Genomic DNA, 15,440 nt, shown 5'->3' with positions numbered 1-15,440 from the left:
GGCATAATTGCGAAACGTGTTTAGTCCCTTATTTGAGCCGAATCTGGGTTTAACATGATTTGTGGAGCTCCCTCTGGTGTTGTGATCGTGGTATTCACTGACCTTTGGGAAGTATTTTGACATGTACATGGGTACCTTGGTCGTGTAGTGTATCTTGTAGACCAGGCCCATTGCAAGTTGCTGTACTCTGTCGTCTACTCTAAGCCATCCTAGGTTGTCAAAGTGGGCAGGGGTGAGGTGGGTTCTAGGAGTAAGGTCAAGCAGTAGTCTGACCAGTTTGTTTTGAGATGTTTGTAATTTTGTTTTTAGCGCCTTTGAGGTGCTTTGGTACGATGAGGTGCAAGCATAGTCGTAGTACCCCTGAATGAGTGCTCCTGCCAGAGTCTTCAGGGTATTCTTGTTTACCAGAGAGGAGATCCGGTACAAGAATCGAGTTCGTTGGTTGACTTTTTTTATTACATTGGATGCCATTTTGTCACAGGAGAGATTAGCCTCTAGGATGGAACCCAGGTAGGTAATTTCATCTTTCCTTGTGACAATATTGTCACCCACTGTAACTGAGAAGCCGTCGGTCTTGCTGAGTTTGTTATTTGAACCGAAGAGAATGGACTCTGTTTTGCCCATGTGTAATGATAGTTTGTTATCAGCGAGCCATATGCAGACTCTGCCTAGTTCCGAGCTGAGGGTTTTTTCAACCTGTAACTTGTTCTTGTCAGAGACCAGCAGGGCTGAGTCGTCCGCAAACAGGAACAAGTTGCAGTCACAAGCTGACGACATGTCATTTGCATAAATTAGGAACAGTAGCGGTCCTAGTATGCTGTGAGGCGCGTTCTACTACTTCTTTCAAAACTGACATGTGCAATAGCAATCAATCATTAAATATCGGGAATGCCCATTTCAATATTGTAAATAAAGTATTTTAATGTCAAAACTAGCCAATCGTTAGCCTAGTTTACCCTATTTTTTATAAATCATCAAGACGGGTTGCAAAAGTCAGATCACATTATGTGAAGTTGCAATGACAGATTTGAGAGGTTGTGATCTCCGACTTGTGGTTGGACAGGACATTTTAACTTTTTTTTATTTTCACAAAATGAGCAGCAGCATGTTTTTCTGCAACTATACAAATTCAGAATACAGGTGTGTGAATATGTTTTGTGAGTGAACATTTGTTCAGATGTATTATACACGTTCTCTCACTGTACATCTACTATACATGCTCCCAGGTTTTGTGAATTCTTTCTTCTGCAACAACTCTAACATCAAGTCTTACAAGCTATATATTATATTAATCTTCATAGCCTTGCTTAATTTGATCAGTGTTGTTGGCTATGGTTGGCAAGGCACAAGTCTTTGGAAATTCCCTGCCATTCCATTTAATTTTGTCCTTACCTATATGAGCCAGAAGGTGGCATGGTTGCCTATGGTAATGTTCCATTGAAGCTTCCATCATGTGTAGCCCACACGTTTGTCACTTGTATGCCCATATTGTTTATTAAATTGCAAACGTGACAAAGGCGTATTTTTAGTCCCATGGCAGTATTTGACGGTGCATGGGTTATATGCTGTCCACGACCTTAAAACAGCAGCCGTATAGGCTATCTATTCTAGCCGACCGTCTATTTTAATGTTGCTAAATCAAACCATCTAGGCCTATACACATTATAAAATATGGTCCGTCTAGGCTATATGATTTCAATAACTTTACAATAAGGACGACGAGAGCACGAGGAGGCCCTACTGTAGTAATGTGTTTGGCACATGGCCCGACTGGGTGGAGCGTATTGGGGGCCACTGCGCTGTTTTGCAGTCTTGCCTCCTCGTCTCCACACCAGTGCGTCTGCAGCGGCCGCAGGGGAAGGACCTGGCGTCGTGCGCGCCGTGACACATCATCAACAACACGATACACTGTGATTCATCATCGGTGGAATTTATTATACCTCTATACGCGCGGTGTGTTGGAAGAAGTCGCCTCTTATCAACTCGGACATTGGATCGGTGTGTCATCATCATCATTACAACATCGTTTTTTTTTTATTCGCGGACAAAAGTGGCAGTGGACTTTATTATTTGTGGACAGCTGCGTGTTGTGCCGAGAGGACTTAGTATTAACGCAGCGGGGTGCAGGTGCGCGCATCGTTCGGCTGAAGCATCATCAGAGAAGACTTTGCAAAAAGGGGTGCCTTTGACGCCCTATACATTTTCCTTTATCTTCAAGCTGTCCGACGACTGTGTGAGATATCGGCTGCTGTACTCTCCCGTCGTCGCATTAAAATGGGCTCGGGTGTGTGAGGAGAATGCTAATGAACTGTCCCTCACTGCTGCTAAGGGCCACAGCAGAGGCAATCACTCACACGGAGGAACGCACCAGGGGGGCTGCCTGTCAGTGACTTCAAACTCTACCATTTGTATATTATTCATATGAAGAACGGGCTTCTTTGAGAGTGTCCGCAGGTTGTAATAGAAGGGGGGCCCCGGGACATCCCCCTCCCACCGTCTGCTATTATTGAAAATGGGCAACAGTTTCTCCAACATCTCTGCCTTCCAGTCCCTTCACATCGTGATGCTGGGCTTGGATTCCGCCGGCAAAACGACTGTTCTCTACCGGCTCAAATTCAACGAGTTCGTGAACACCGTGCCGACCATCGGCTTCAACACGGAGAAGATCAAGCTGAGTAACGGCACGGCCAAGGGGATCAGCTGTCACTTCTGGGACGTGGGCGGCCAGGAGAAGCTGAGGCCCCTGTGGAAGTCCTACAGCCGATGCACCGACGGGATCATCTACGTCGTCGACTCCGTGGACGTCGACCGTCTGGAAGAGGCGAAGACGGAGTTGCATAAAGTGACTAAATTCGCAGAGAATCAGGGGACCCCGCTCCTGGTGATCGCCAACAAACAGGACCTGCCCAGATCTCTCCCGGTGGCGGACATAGAGAAGCAGCTGGCTCTCAAGGAGCTCAGTCCGTCCACCGCATATCATGTCCAGCCGGCGTGCGCCATCATAGGAGAGGGGCTCCACGAGGGCATGGATAAACTCTATGAGATGATTGTGAAAAGGAGAAAGTCTCTCAAGCAAAAGAAGAAACGATAACGACCGCAACATTGGCATACCCGACTAGCATTTAATAACAGTACGCTTGCGTCATACATTGTCCACACACACGACACGACCCGCGGGGCAACACACCCGGGTGTGGACAATGTATGACGCAAAATTACTGTTATTAAATGCTATTCTGGATATGCCAATGTTGCCCTAAAAAGGAGGTTTACTTTGCAGTGATTTTTTTGTTTTGGTACTACATCCTTTCATTTGGGTTATTGTCAAAGTTGTAGATGCTTTGAACCCTGCTGAATGATGCATTTGCACGCAAGAGGGTGCGGAATATATACCAAGGTTAATAACCAAATAAAGAAAACAAACTTGAAATAACTTTTTTTCCTCTTAGGAACTTAAAGCATTGAGGAATACAGACGGGCTGGCCCGTTATTTGCTGCTTTTCCCATGTTTTTTTTTCCAACATGGACATTTTACTTTGAAGAAGCTTCCATTCTGTATAAGTAGGCTACTTTTATGGACGTTTGGACCCCCCCCCATCCCATTCTATCCACATGGTCTTCAAGGAATGCTTCTCTGGAGATTTTCTTTTTTTTATTTTGCACGTGACCTGGGTCATATTCACATTTGGAAAGGACTGATGCCAAGTTTGTCTGTATGAGTGTCTGGTTATGGATGTCATGCGTATGATGATGATGAATGTTTGGGAGCATTGAAGTAGCCTTTACTATATATGTGTGGTGGGCTGAGGATGACATTGCCTGCGACATGGTCCACTACTTTGCACTTTTTTTCATTTGTAGAGTACTACACTGTATAGCAGAGCAAATCCAGGCTGTTTATGTACTAGAAAGCCAAAATTGAAGTATTTTTTGAATATTAAAAGATTGAAAAGAAAAAAAAAGCAATGATCTGATTTTATTCACTGTACTGTACACTGTGATGGTAATGGTTGTAATAATTAAGATTATAACATCAATGGGTAAGAGGGCATTCTCTGGGTTGGGATACAGGGCCTGTGAACTGACCGGACCTGATGGATTTCTGTGTCTCGATACTCCTCTTCCTCTTGAAAGACTTGAAGCACCAGTCCGAGAGAGAGAAAGAGAGTGCAGAGTTGAGAGGCCGATGAGGTCAAAGGTCATGCAAAAAAGGTTTATGTGAATCAATTATACCAATGAAGATCTCCCCAACATCTGACACACAATCACATTGATTCTCACGCTTTTGAGTCTGCGTGAAAGGGCTTCTCCATAGATTTATATGGAACCGTTTGTGTGTGGGGGTTATTAATTGTGTCCGAACAATAGTAACTGGGAGTTCATTTGTGAAATGTATGGATCTGCAACACAGGGCTATTGTGTGCACAAAGCTTGCTTTTAACCTCTCATAACCTGACATCAATAATAGGTCACTTACCTATTTACTTCCTTGTGATTGATTAATTGATTGTTGCTTGGTGGGTGGGTGGCTCGTTACCTTAGTTAAAATTGAAGTAATTGTAACTGGATATTATTATCATTCATTTAAATGTAATTGTTACGACTGCCTTACCACAAAGGTGACAAATCTGTAGGTTAGTGCAGTTTCAAAACAGGGATTTTTCCAAACATGCTATGACAATGTAAGTCACTCCCACTAATATCACATGCACACCATCGAGAGAACGACTCAGTTCCTTAGGTCCTAAGGTGCAAACCTTACCATAAGAAGTTTTTAAAAGATCCTTGAACACACACACACAGAAATGACAAGCTAGTGGTCACAGCTCCAGTTCACTTGAAATCAATGACGTCTAACGCTCCATTTAACAAATGTGTGTACTAATGGGGGCGGGGTCAAAGTTCAGACCAGAAAATCCAATATCCATTTGTCTCCTCACACTTAAGGTAAGTATGGCGATGGCACATTCTCTCCCTCCATTTCTACGCCTCCATTAAGCATCGGCGGCCGTTGCCAAACAGCCCCAAGGTCTGATAATACAATGATATAAAGGATATTCCTCACTTTTCTTACTTTGATTCTTCTACTAATTACTCTCCCAAGTATTTGACACAGGAAAAGAAAATCCCATAGTAATATCAACCCATTAATATACAACGTGGCACGGTTTTATCAACAGCTCGCTGTTTCCAGGGAGACAAAGAGTGAAATTGGAACAACACACATGTTTTAATAAGGAGATTATTATTATTTCATGAGCCATAAATCACTTGGGAGGGACACCACCAGTCTGGCTCGGGCAGGTAGCCAGGGGTTTTCCCCCTCACTAGACGACATCCTTGCATAAGTCAATACATATTCCGATAATCAAACATTATTGGAAAACGTTGCATCCGGCCTCTGCATCTCTCGACGATGCAACAGCAAACCGGTGAACACTAAAGTCAGAGCAAGGCCACAGAGACGTGCTCCTCTTCCGCTGTATCATCTTCGTAATGACTTGCCAACTTGCCCCCTTCCTCATCCCCGCATCATGTTTGGTGATCTAAGGGGTCCCCAGGAGAGGATGTTCAGGATGTTTTCATTTGGAATATTATTAACTGTGGTGAACTCTCAAACAGAGTATTTCCCCCCTAAATAGGCCTAACGAAAACAGTTCTGAGGCAGCAGTGAACTGCTAACACACCACGATGGCCAAAAAAACAAGGCCTGGCGACCAAAGAAAAACACATGTAGGCCTACGTAGTTTTTGAACCGCGGGGGGAAATTCTCGCTATCTCATCACGACCGATGTTTGTGTTAAACACTGCCCTCCCTAGCTAGAAGCAGATGTTATTGCTTCCTGTGGACAATGTGTACCTAACCCGTGGTGGAGTGGAATTAACAGGTTGCGTTCTCTCGTCGCACTCTGTGCTCCTTCTCAACTGTTTGCTCCCCTCCCCCACTGCGTTCCCTCGCTCCCTTTGTTTCTTCTCCTTCTTCTTCCTCCTCCGCCTCCTTGTCTACTCTTTGTTGTCTTCTCCCTCAACACTCCAATTATCTGCTTAGCCTGAGAGGAGAGGAGTTGTTGTTGTTGTTGTTGTTGTTGTTGTTGTTGTTGTTGTTGTTGTTGTTGTTATGTCAGACTGCTTATCAAGGGGGAGTGGAGGGGTGGGCCACTAAAATCACTGTAGAAGTTAGAAGGATAATAATCTGACTGTACTATACGAACTGTGAATCTGAACTATCTATTTCTGTTCCTGAGGGATAGTTTCTCCTGTGGCCTCACACAGGAAAACCTGAAGGATTAGGCTGTTGTTGGGTGTAACTTAGGTAAATCCTACGTGGTAAATATAAAGCAATAGGAAATTCCATCACACATCAGGTTTTAAACCAGACGGACTGGTGCCTGACAGGCAGGGCCGGATTGTGACACTAACGGGCCCCCAGGGCAAGAAAGTGCTATGGCCCCCCCACCCATGTCCCTCAGGGGACAGACATAAGTAGAGGGGTCCGTGGAGAGGAAATAACCAGCTGAATTGTGGCTCGATAAGACATGTATTGTCTGTTTGCAAAAAAAAAAACAGCTCTGGAATACAGATTTCTAGGGCCTTTTGATGAAAGATATGTTGCTTACATGGGCACTATTTCAATTGCAATTAGTGAGAAGATGCAGTTAAACCTGGGGGTCTCGGTACCTCTGGTGGTTCAGGGGCCTGGTCGGCAATTCAGGCCTGCGCTCAGGAGCAGGACAGTGCAGCGAGAGTAAGGAACGGATCACTGGTGCATTCAGACACTTAGAACCTTTATTTCTGGTGTACTGACCAAGGTTTCCACGCCACAAACGTAATGTTGACACGATATTTGAATATAAACGTTTATGTGTTTTATCTGCAACCTCTAAAAAGCCATTTCCCCACTGACCATTTTTACCTCTATCTGAAACGGCACATTTTCCTGACGTCTCGGTAGAACAACCTCCCCTTCAGCAGTGACCCTCGGTGATAGTAGACGTGGTGGAAAGCGTACTGTATCTTGCACTGTGCCAACACAATGCCTTCTTGCGACTGCATGTTTTTGCAGCTGTGTTGTGCCCTAGTGGGTTGATAAGCCGTGTATTGTCTGGGTGGTCCCCTGGCATATATAGGTCACACTCTCACTTCTTTCCTCTCTGTGTTTGTGTATGTTTATGTGCGATCATGCATGTGTGTGTGCGCATGTGCACATGTGTCTATGACACTGTATGCGTGTGTGTGTGTGTCTGTGACACTGTATGTGTGTGTGTCTATGACACTGTATGCACATGTGTGTGCATCACTTTGTTTGTGTGTGTATGTGTGTATGTGTGTGTGAGGGATTGAGCAGAGCAATGGTGTTTGTAATTAGTGCAAGTATAAAGTAGCTGCGTGTTTATGACTATTTTGGTTTTTTAATGAGTGTTTTCACAGCATTTAGGTGTCTATTTTAAAGACAATAAGGACTGAATGGATTGCATGAAGAAACGAGCACTACTACTACTACTACTACTACTACTACTACTACTACTACTACTACTACTACTACTACTACTACTACTACTACTACTATATAAAGCATAAAGCAATGTATATATTTGCCTAAATCAATGTAGCCTACATTCTGTATTCCACTTAAAGGACCATACCAGTATGGTGATAAACCTACGTTAAATGTATCTCCTGGTCTCCTTGGCGACTTCATGAACGTAAACAAGGAAGTACATGCAGATTTATTTATTATTTATATATTCATCCTTTATTTAGCCAGGAAGGTCCCGTTGAAATACAAGATCTCTTCTTAAATCTATCTAAATCTCTACATTCTCTAAGAAGCTACCAATTTGTTAGCATGACCAGGAGATAATTTTGGGTTGGTTTCTATATAATTCTATATGATTAAGCTATGCTCTGGAAAATGGTCAGGGGGTGCTGTTAAATATTATGTGTGCTGCTGATTGTGTTAGGTGATATTTGTGCTCATATTTAGACCGGCATGGTCCTTCAATCAACGTATACACAGTATATCCCCCTAGATCCCTGTAAGTACTGTATATTCCCCTAAATCTGTGAACGGATAAACCCTGACCCTCCTGACAGCATGTCACTAGAATGTGTTGATCGTGTGTGTGTGTGAGAGAGAGAGAGAGGAGAGAGAGAGAGAGGGAGAGAGAGAGAGAGGGAGAGAGAGTTGGGGGAGGGTGCGGGTGACAGACAGGGATGTTCAGGAGAACGTGGGGGGATGGGAATCATCGTCCCTAGAAGGAGATTTGAGACACATGTCCATTAGGGACTGGAGGGCTTACAGTATAGCGATGCTCTGAGGTTAGTAAAGAGAGGAGGACAAATAGTTCCATTTCCTGTTTGTCATGATGGGTTGGTGAACATAGATAACCAGCCACCTTTACAGCTTTAATTATACTGTAGATAAAGTAACTGGTGGACAGGTAGAATGCCTGAGGAATGTATATGTTATTCTGACTCAGTGCTAAGGGAGGACATTGCTGTCTCATGTTTTAACAAATTAATTAACAAATTAATTAATAAATGCATTTCTGTTTTATATTTTTACAGCGCCAAATTCCTCCACGTGTGTAGCTCGGATACGGTTTCCTTCAGACAAACTAAGAGACTAAATGGCATTTGGATCGGGAGGTAATAATTAATACTACTCTGTGATAATTGGTAAGCCATTAGGGGTGACATCATAGGTAGACGTGGTAGACAGACTGTAAGAATGACCGGCTCCTATGCGCTCAGCAGGTGTAACATGCAAATTAGAATTCTATAGCAATACCACAAGTAAACACAAGCCAAGCCACAAAGCAGGTCCAGAATGCAAGCATACGCAATTAAAATGATAATGTGCTTGCACAGCCACAGCCGACAGCACACTGGTTTGACAGGCTTTTGGGGGCACAATTAGCATTGGGGGGGAAACAGAAATACCCATACACTGTTTAGTGCAGGCCTGGACTGGCCATCTGGCATACCGGGCATTTTCCCGGTGGGCCGACGCATATTTGGGCCGTTATAATTTGATTAAAAAAAAATGAATTAAACAAATGACCAAATCAAATGCTGGGAGAGCGTACTGACTGACACTGGGCTGGCCCAATCACATCTCTTACTAAGCACCCCCCCGCCAGTCATGTGGTACATGACTGAGAGGGGCGCTGGTACATGACTGAGATGGGGCTGTGGTACATGACTGAGAGGGGGGCTGGTACATGACTGAGATGGGGCTGTGGTACATGACTGAGAGGGGGCTGGTACATGACTGAGATGGGGCTGTGGTACATGACTGAGAGGGGGGCTGGTACATGACTGAGATGGGGCTGTGGTACATGACTGAGAGGGAGCTGTGGTACATGACTGAGAGGGAGCTGTGGTACATGACTGAGAGGGGGCTGGTACATGACTGAGATGGGGCTGTGGTACATGACTGAGAGGGGGCTGGTACATGACTGAGAGGGGGCTGGTAGATGACTGAGAGGGGGCTGGTAGATGACTGAGAGGGGGCTGGTATACAAGACTGAGAGGGGGCTGGTATATGACTGAGAGGGGGCTGTGGTACATGACTGAGAGGGGGCTGGTAGATAATAATAATAATAATAATAATAATAATAATAATAATAATAATAATAATAATAATAATAATAATAATAATAATAATAATAATAATAATAATAATAATAATAATAATAATTAATAATAATAATAATAATAATAATAATAATAATAATAATAATAATAATAATAATAATAATAATAATAATAATAATAATACATCTATTTTATATAGCGCTTTTCCAGGTGCTCAAAGACGCTTCACATGGGCAGGAGAGACAAACTATGGCAAAACAAAAAAACAGAACAAAACAGAACAAAAATAATACATGACAAAATAAAATAAAACCGACAGAATTAGAGGTCAAAAGCAAGATTGAAAAGGTGAGTTTTGAGGGCTGATTTAAAAGATCTCAGGGTGTTTGCATCACGGATATGGCTGGGGAGGGCATTCCAGAGGGAGGGGGCAGCAGCAGCAAAGGCCCTGTCGCCCCAGGTCCGGAGCTTGGTCGTGGGAGGTGTTAGGAGGTTGGCATCTGCAGACCTAAGGCGACGGGTGGGCGTGTGACGGTGGAGGAGGTCGGACAGGTAGGGAGGGGCAAGGTTGTTGAGGGCTTTAAATGTGATGAGTAGTATTTTAAAATGTATCCTGTATTTGATTGGAAGCCAGTGGAGGTTGTGGAGGACAGGGGTGATGTGATCAGAGCGATGGGTGGAGGTGAGCATGCGGGCAGCAGAGTTTTGGACATATTGGAGTTTATTGAGAATAGTGTTTGGTGAGCCGTAGAGGATGCTGTTGCAGTAATCTAGTCTTGATGATATGAATGCATGAACCAGTGTTTCAGCAGCGGAGAGTGATAGGGAGGGGCGAAGACGAGCAATGTTCCGGAGGTGATAGAAGGCAGATTTGGTTATGTGGTTCACATGGGGGAGGAAAGAAAGGGTGGAGTCCGGGATGATGCCAAGGTTATGGCCGTGAGTAGATGCCTGAGAGGGGGCTGGTACATGACTGAGAGGGGGCTGGTATACATGACTGAGAGGGGGCTGGTATACAGGACTGAGAGGGGACTGGTACATGACTGAGAGGGGGCTGGCTGGTACATGACCCCGGCTAAATTTGTTTATTAATCCTCCTAGATGACAAATCCATTGAGAAATGGACCTTCGCTCTCCACGGTCACGGAGGTGCCACAGATGACACAACTACTAGGATAAGGGTTCCCTTGATAAAGATCCATGAAAAGGCTGTATAATATACAACACCTGTAGCTCAATTGCAAAAACTGCTTTTTTGATTTGATTAGATTTGTATTTGGAAATTAAAAACACATCATAAAAACTAATTATCTTGACCAATTTGTAGTTTCAAGTTTCTTTAATAGTTGTCATACAGAAGTACAGAATACTTTTATACAAAATGCTTCTTACTGTTACGCCCCAGAGACTGTGCAAGACAAGATAAGTATGAAATAAAATAACATAGTATAGCATGTAAATTAGAAGTAAAAAATGAGGTCACAGTGTTCAGTATAGACATATGTACAATGTTCGATGCAGAGTAGACGTAACTGAGTTACCATATAATATACAATACTGTGTAGTGTACTAATATACAATACTATATAGTGCAAGGCAGAAATAGGATGAGGTGCAATTTAGGTACAATTTACAGTAGGTGTACGAGTTGTAGTGCAAATCCTTTATCAATAAATATAAAGTGTGTTTGTGTGATCTAAAGTGTGGAGAGTGGGTGCTGCAGTGTGTTGTTTGTTTAAGTGAGTGTGTGCGTGTGGGTGTGTGGGCTGTGTGCATTTGATGGTTGTTGCATAGTGTTTATTGTTCGTTTAGCAGCCTGATGGCCTGGGGATAGAAGCTTCTTCTGAGTCTTTCTGTGCTCGCCTTAAGACTCCGGTATCGCTTGCCTGACCGCAGCAGTTCAAAGAGGCAGTTGTTCGGGTGGCTCGAGTCCTTAATAATTCTCTTAGCCTTCCCCTTGCACCGCTTGTTGTAAATGTTCTGGAGGGTGGGAAGCCCCCCTCCAATTGTGCGTTCGGCTGAACGTGTCACTCTTTGTAGTCTGCTACGGTCTTGTGCAGTGCTATTCCCAAACCAGGAGGTGATGTTGCCAGTCAGGATGCTCTCTATTGTACATGAGTAGAAGTTCCTAAGGATCTTCTGACTGACTTGGAACTTCCTTAGGCGCCTGAGGAAGTAGAGGTGTTGTCGTGCCTTCTTCACAACACTGTCAATGTGTGTGGTCCATGTCAAATCCTTGGATATGTGGGCTCCGAGGTACTTGAAACGGTTCACTCTCTCAACCGGTGCCCCGTCGATGCTGAGGGGGCTGTAGTCCTTGACCCCCGACCTCCTGAAGTCCACAATCATCTCTTTTGTTTTGCTGACGTTCAGGGAGAGGCAGTTCTCCTGACACCACTGTGACAGGTTCTCTACCTCTTCCAGGTAGGCCCTTTCGTCGTTGGCAGAGATCAGGCCCACCACTACTGTGTCATCAGCAAATTTGATGATGGTGTTGTTGTTCCGCTGTGCTACGCAGTCATGTGTGTACTAGAGCTGCCGCGGTATCGGTATTACCGCGGTATCGCTGTTACATCATGCCCACCGCAGCGTTGGGCTGAATACCGGCATCACCGGTGTTTTTTATTATATTATTATTATTATTACGCTCTCGTTGGGCTTGCGGCTCTGCAGATATACCCTACTTCTCTGTCGAGATTCCAAGCGACCCTATTGGGTACCAGAAAAGTCACATGAAACACTGCAGACCACTGATTGGTCAGAAGAGATACGCGTCACATGCTTGGAGCATCTTGCAGTGCTTTTACTTCCTGAATCTCAGCCATCACAACACGGCTAATAGTACGTTAGCTCCCACCGGAGAACGGAGTGGATTACCGACGCCGTCGCTCCTCAGGGAACGAGGCATAATGATTTTACTGCAACGAAATGTTATAATAAAAGCCCTTCGTTCTATACACTTGTCTGATTGAAAACTTTATTAACAGACCGCAGAATGGGTACAACTCGGCACGCTCTGAGCAAAGAAAGGAACTTAGATATTAATTGAGTAACGCTTGCCTTGCTATGTGGTCCGGTAAATACGAACGTGTAACTATACTAACGTTAATGCCACAAATCGAATGCCTTTGTAATCATAAGTAGTAACGTTATAATAAGAAGAAGAAGAAAGGGTCGGGGGGGTAACCGGCGGGCGCGACACCGAGGGGAGACTTCGAATCCGTGTTTCACTTTTAATAACGAATGCGTGCATGCCGAATCCCAAACAATATTCATGCTGCAAAGTCATCCTCTAAAGATAGACATTTAGACTAGAGGCAGGCTATATGCTATATAAAGAGTAGACTACAAAAAAAATGCATTCAAACTTTTTTTTGTGTGTGTGTGTGCGGTTATTACCGCGGCGGTAGGAAATATTTTGCAAATGTGTGCGGTAAGGAAAACATCAATACCGCGGCAGCTCTAGTGTGTACAGGGAGTAGAGGAGGGGGCTCAGAACACAGCCCTGGAGGGCCCCTATGTTGAGCGTGATGGATGAGGAGGTGCAGTTGCCTGCTCTTACCACCTGGGGTCTGCCCGTCAGGAAGTCCAAGACCCACTGGCAGAGGTCATAGTTCAAGCCCAGGTCCCTGAGCTTGGCTATGAGTTTGGAGGGGACTATGGTATTGAATGCTGAGCTGTAGTCGATGAACAGCATTCTCACATAGTTCCCCTGCCTCTTGTCCAGGTGTGATGCTGCTGTGTGCAGCACATGGGCTATGGCGTCCTCCGTGGACCTGTTGGGGCGATATGCAAATTGCAGAGGGTCCAGGTTGATGTTGAGGGAGGAACAGATGTAGCCCTTCACTAGCTTCTCAAAGCACTTCATGGCTATGGAGGTGAGGGCTACAGGGCGGTAGTCGTTGAGGCAAGCGGGCGTAGATTTTTTGGGTACAGGGATGATGGTGGACTTCTTCAGACAGGTGGGGATGACAGCCTGTTCCAAGGACAGGTTGAAGATGTCAGTGAATACCGGGGCCAGTTGGTCGGCACAGACTTTTAGGACGCGGCCGGGGATGCCGTCCGGTCCTGCTGCCTTCCTGATATTCACTTTTTTAAAGATCCGTCTCACCTCATGCTCTGTTACCCTGAACACTGAGTCTCCATCAGCAGACCCCCCCCCCCCCCCCCCCATTGCCGTGGTTTGTAGGCTGGTGTTTTTATTCACAGCCTCAAACCTCGCATAGAAGGAATTGAGATCATTTGCTAAGGAGATGTCATTGTTCAGTTTGAGGGAGGTGCCTTTGTAATCTGTCATTGTTCTGAGGCCCTGCCACATGCCTCTAGAGTCAGCCTGTTCGAACTGAAGTTCAACTTTATCCCTGTAACGGCGTTTAGCCTCTTTTACTGCTCTCCTGACGTTGTATCTTGCCATCTTGTGTTCTTCCATGTTGCCTGTCTTCAGCCCGGTGTTGTATGCTGATGTGCGCACTTTCAGAGCCTCACGGACGGATTTGTCTACCCAGGGCTTTTGATTTGGGTAGATTTTAATTGTGGTGGAGGGGATTGTTTCTTCTACCAGAGTACAGACATAGTCAATCACCGTTTCAGTGTATTCGTTAATATTGGCTGTGTTATCACGGAATACACTCCAGTCTGTGCATTCAAGTGCAGCTTGGAGTGACCCCTCTGACGTCACGGCCCAACGCTTAACCTCTCGCGAGACCACCGGCGTTCGCTTGAGACTTTGTTTATACTTTGGCAAAAGGAATATGGCGGCGTGATCGGACTTACCGAATGGACTAAGAGCCTGTGACTTATACCCATTCTTAAATTGCGAGTATACATGGTCTAATATGTTCTCGCCTCTGGTGGGACAGGTCACATGCTGATAGAAATTCGGCAACACCTTTTTAAGACGCGCGCTGTTGAAATCACCCAGAACCAAAATGGCAGCGTCAACGCTAGCTATCTGTTGTTTGTTTACCTCGTCGTGAAGTTTTGAAAGTGCGACCCCTGAGGATATCACCTAAAAGCATTAATTATACTTATTTCCAAGGTGGTCCTCGATGGAAGACATAAAAACATAAAAGCACAGCACATATAGCCTACTCAACTGCTAATTTTTGCTCAACTGCAAAAATGTATGCCTACTTATGTATTAGCCTACAGGGGAAAACATATTCACAACAGGCAACAAAGTTTATTTTCAGCCAAGTATGTTAATAAGGTAACTATTAGGATATATATATGGTATGGATTACTTACTCTTATAACTTATTACTATCTGTGGTAGCTCTAGTCTCCACCTACACAACTAGTTTTTGTGCTGTCCACCATTGAGCATGCACCTTCACGTGGTAGGCACATTAACTGTAGGTCAAACTCCCCAAACAAACAAGCACCATTGATTTAATTGCCATATAAATCACATACAAAGCTCTAACATTACTCCTCTCTGAACATGAATATAAAACAAAAAGGTGATCTATTAACTGTGTAAACCTTATGCAATATTCATCATTGATATTTGAATACTTGAAATCTGTATGAACCGAGTAGTTAGTATCAAATGATATAAGATGGAACAGCTCCATGCATTAATTGAATAAACAACTATTTGATCATTACCAGTATGATATTGTTTAAATTGTACAGCTTTGTCAGGGAATTCCAACAATTCTGGACCTGAATGTACCAGTTAATTGTAATCATCTCTCTCTCCTTATGTCTAGTCAAGCCAGGTTGTGGAGGAGAGAGACAGGGATGAACAGGCTATAGACTACTTTGCCCATCCTGAGCCTGCTATGATGCAGTTAAGCATTACATCACGCGCAGGAGTGGTTTGTGAACAATAAACC

At 44.4% G+C, this 15,440-nt stretch overlaps 1 protein-coding gene across 1 annotated transcript; it reads left to right on the top strand.

Moving 5' to 3' along the window:
- The first annotated feature begins 1,848 nt into the window (after window positions 1-1,848).
- Window positions 1,849-3,935, top strand: arl4cb (ADP-ribosylation factor-like 4Cb). The gene has a single exon (XM_084315396.1). It carries the CDS (start codon window positions 2,513-2,515, stop codon window positions 3,089-3,091), a length of 579 nt encoding a protein of 192 aa, XP_084171522.1. The 5' UTR covers window positions 1,849-2,512; the 3' UTR covers window positions 3,092-3,935.
- The last annotated feature ends 11,505 nt before the right edge of the window (window positions 3,936-15,440 follow it).

This window comes from Notolepis coatsorum (assembly GCF_963971535.1).
Source record: "Notolepis coatsorum genome assembly, chromosome: 5".
Taxonomy (NCBI): domain Eukaryota; kingdom Metazoa; phylum Chordata; class Actinopteri; order Aulopiformes; family Paralepididae; genus Notolepis; species Notolepis coatsorum.
This window is presented reverse-complemented; position numbering and strand designations above follow the sequence as displayed.

Bases quoted from the DNA above. Each gene is read 5' to 3' on its own strand.
- arl4cb (XM_084315396.1), top strand. From the start codon at position 2,513: ATGGGCAACAGTTTCTCCAACATCTCTGCCTTCCAGTCCCTTCACATC.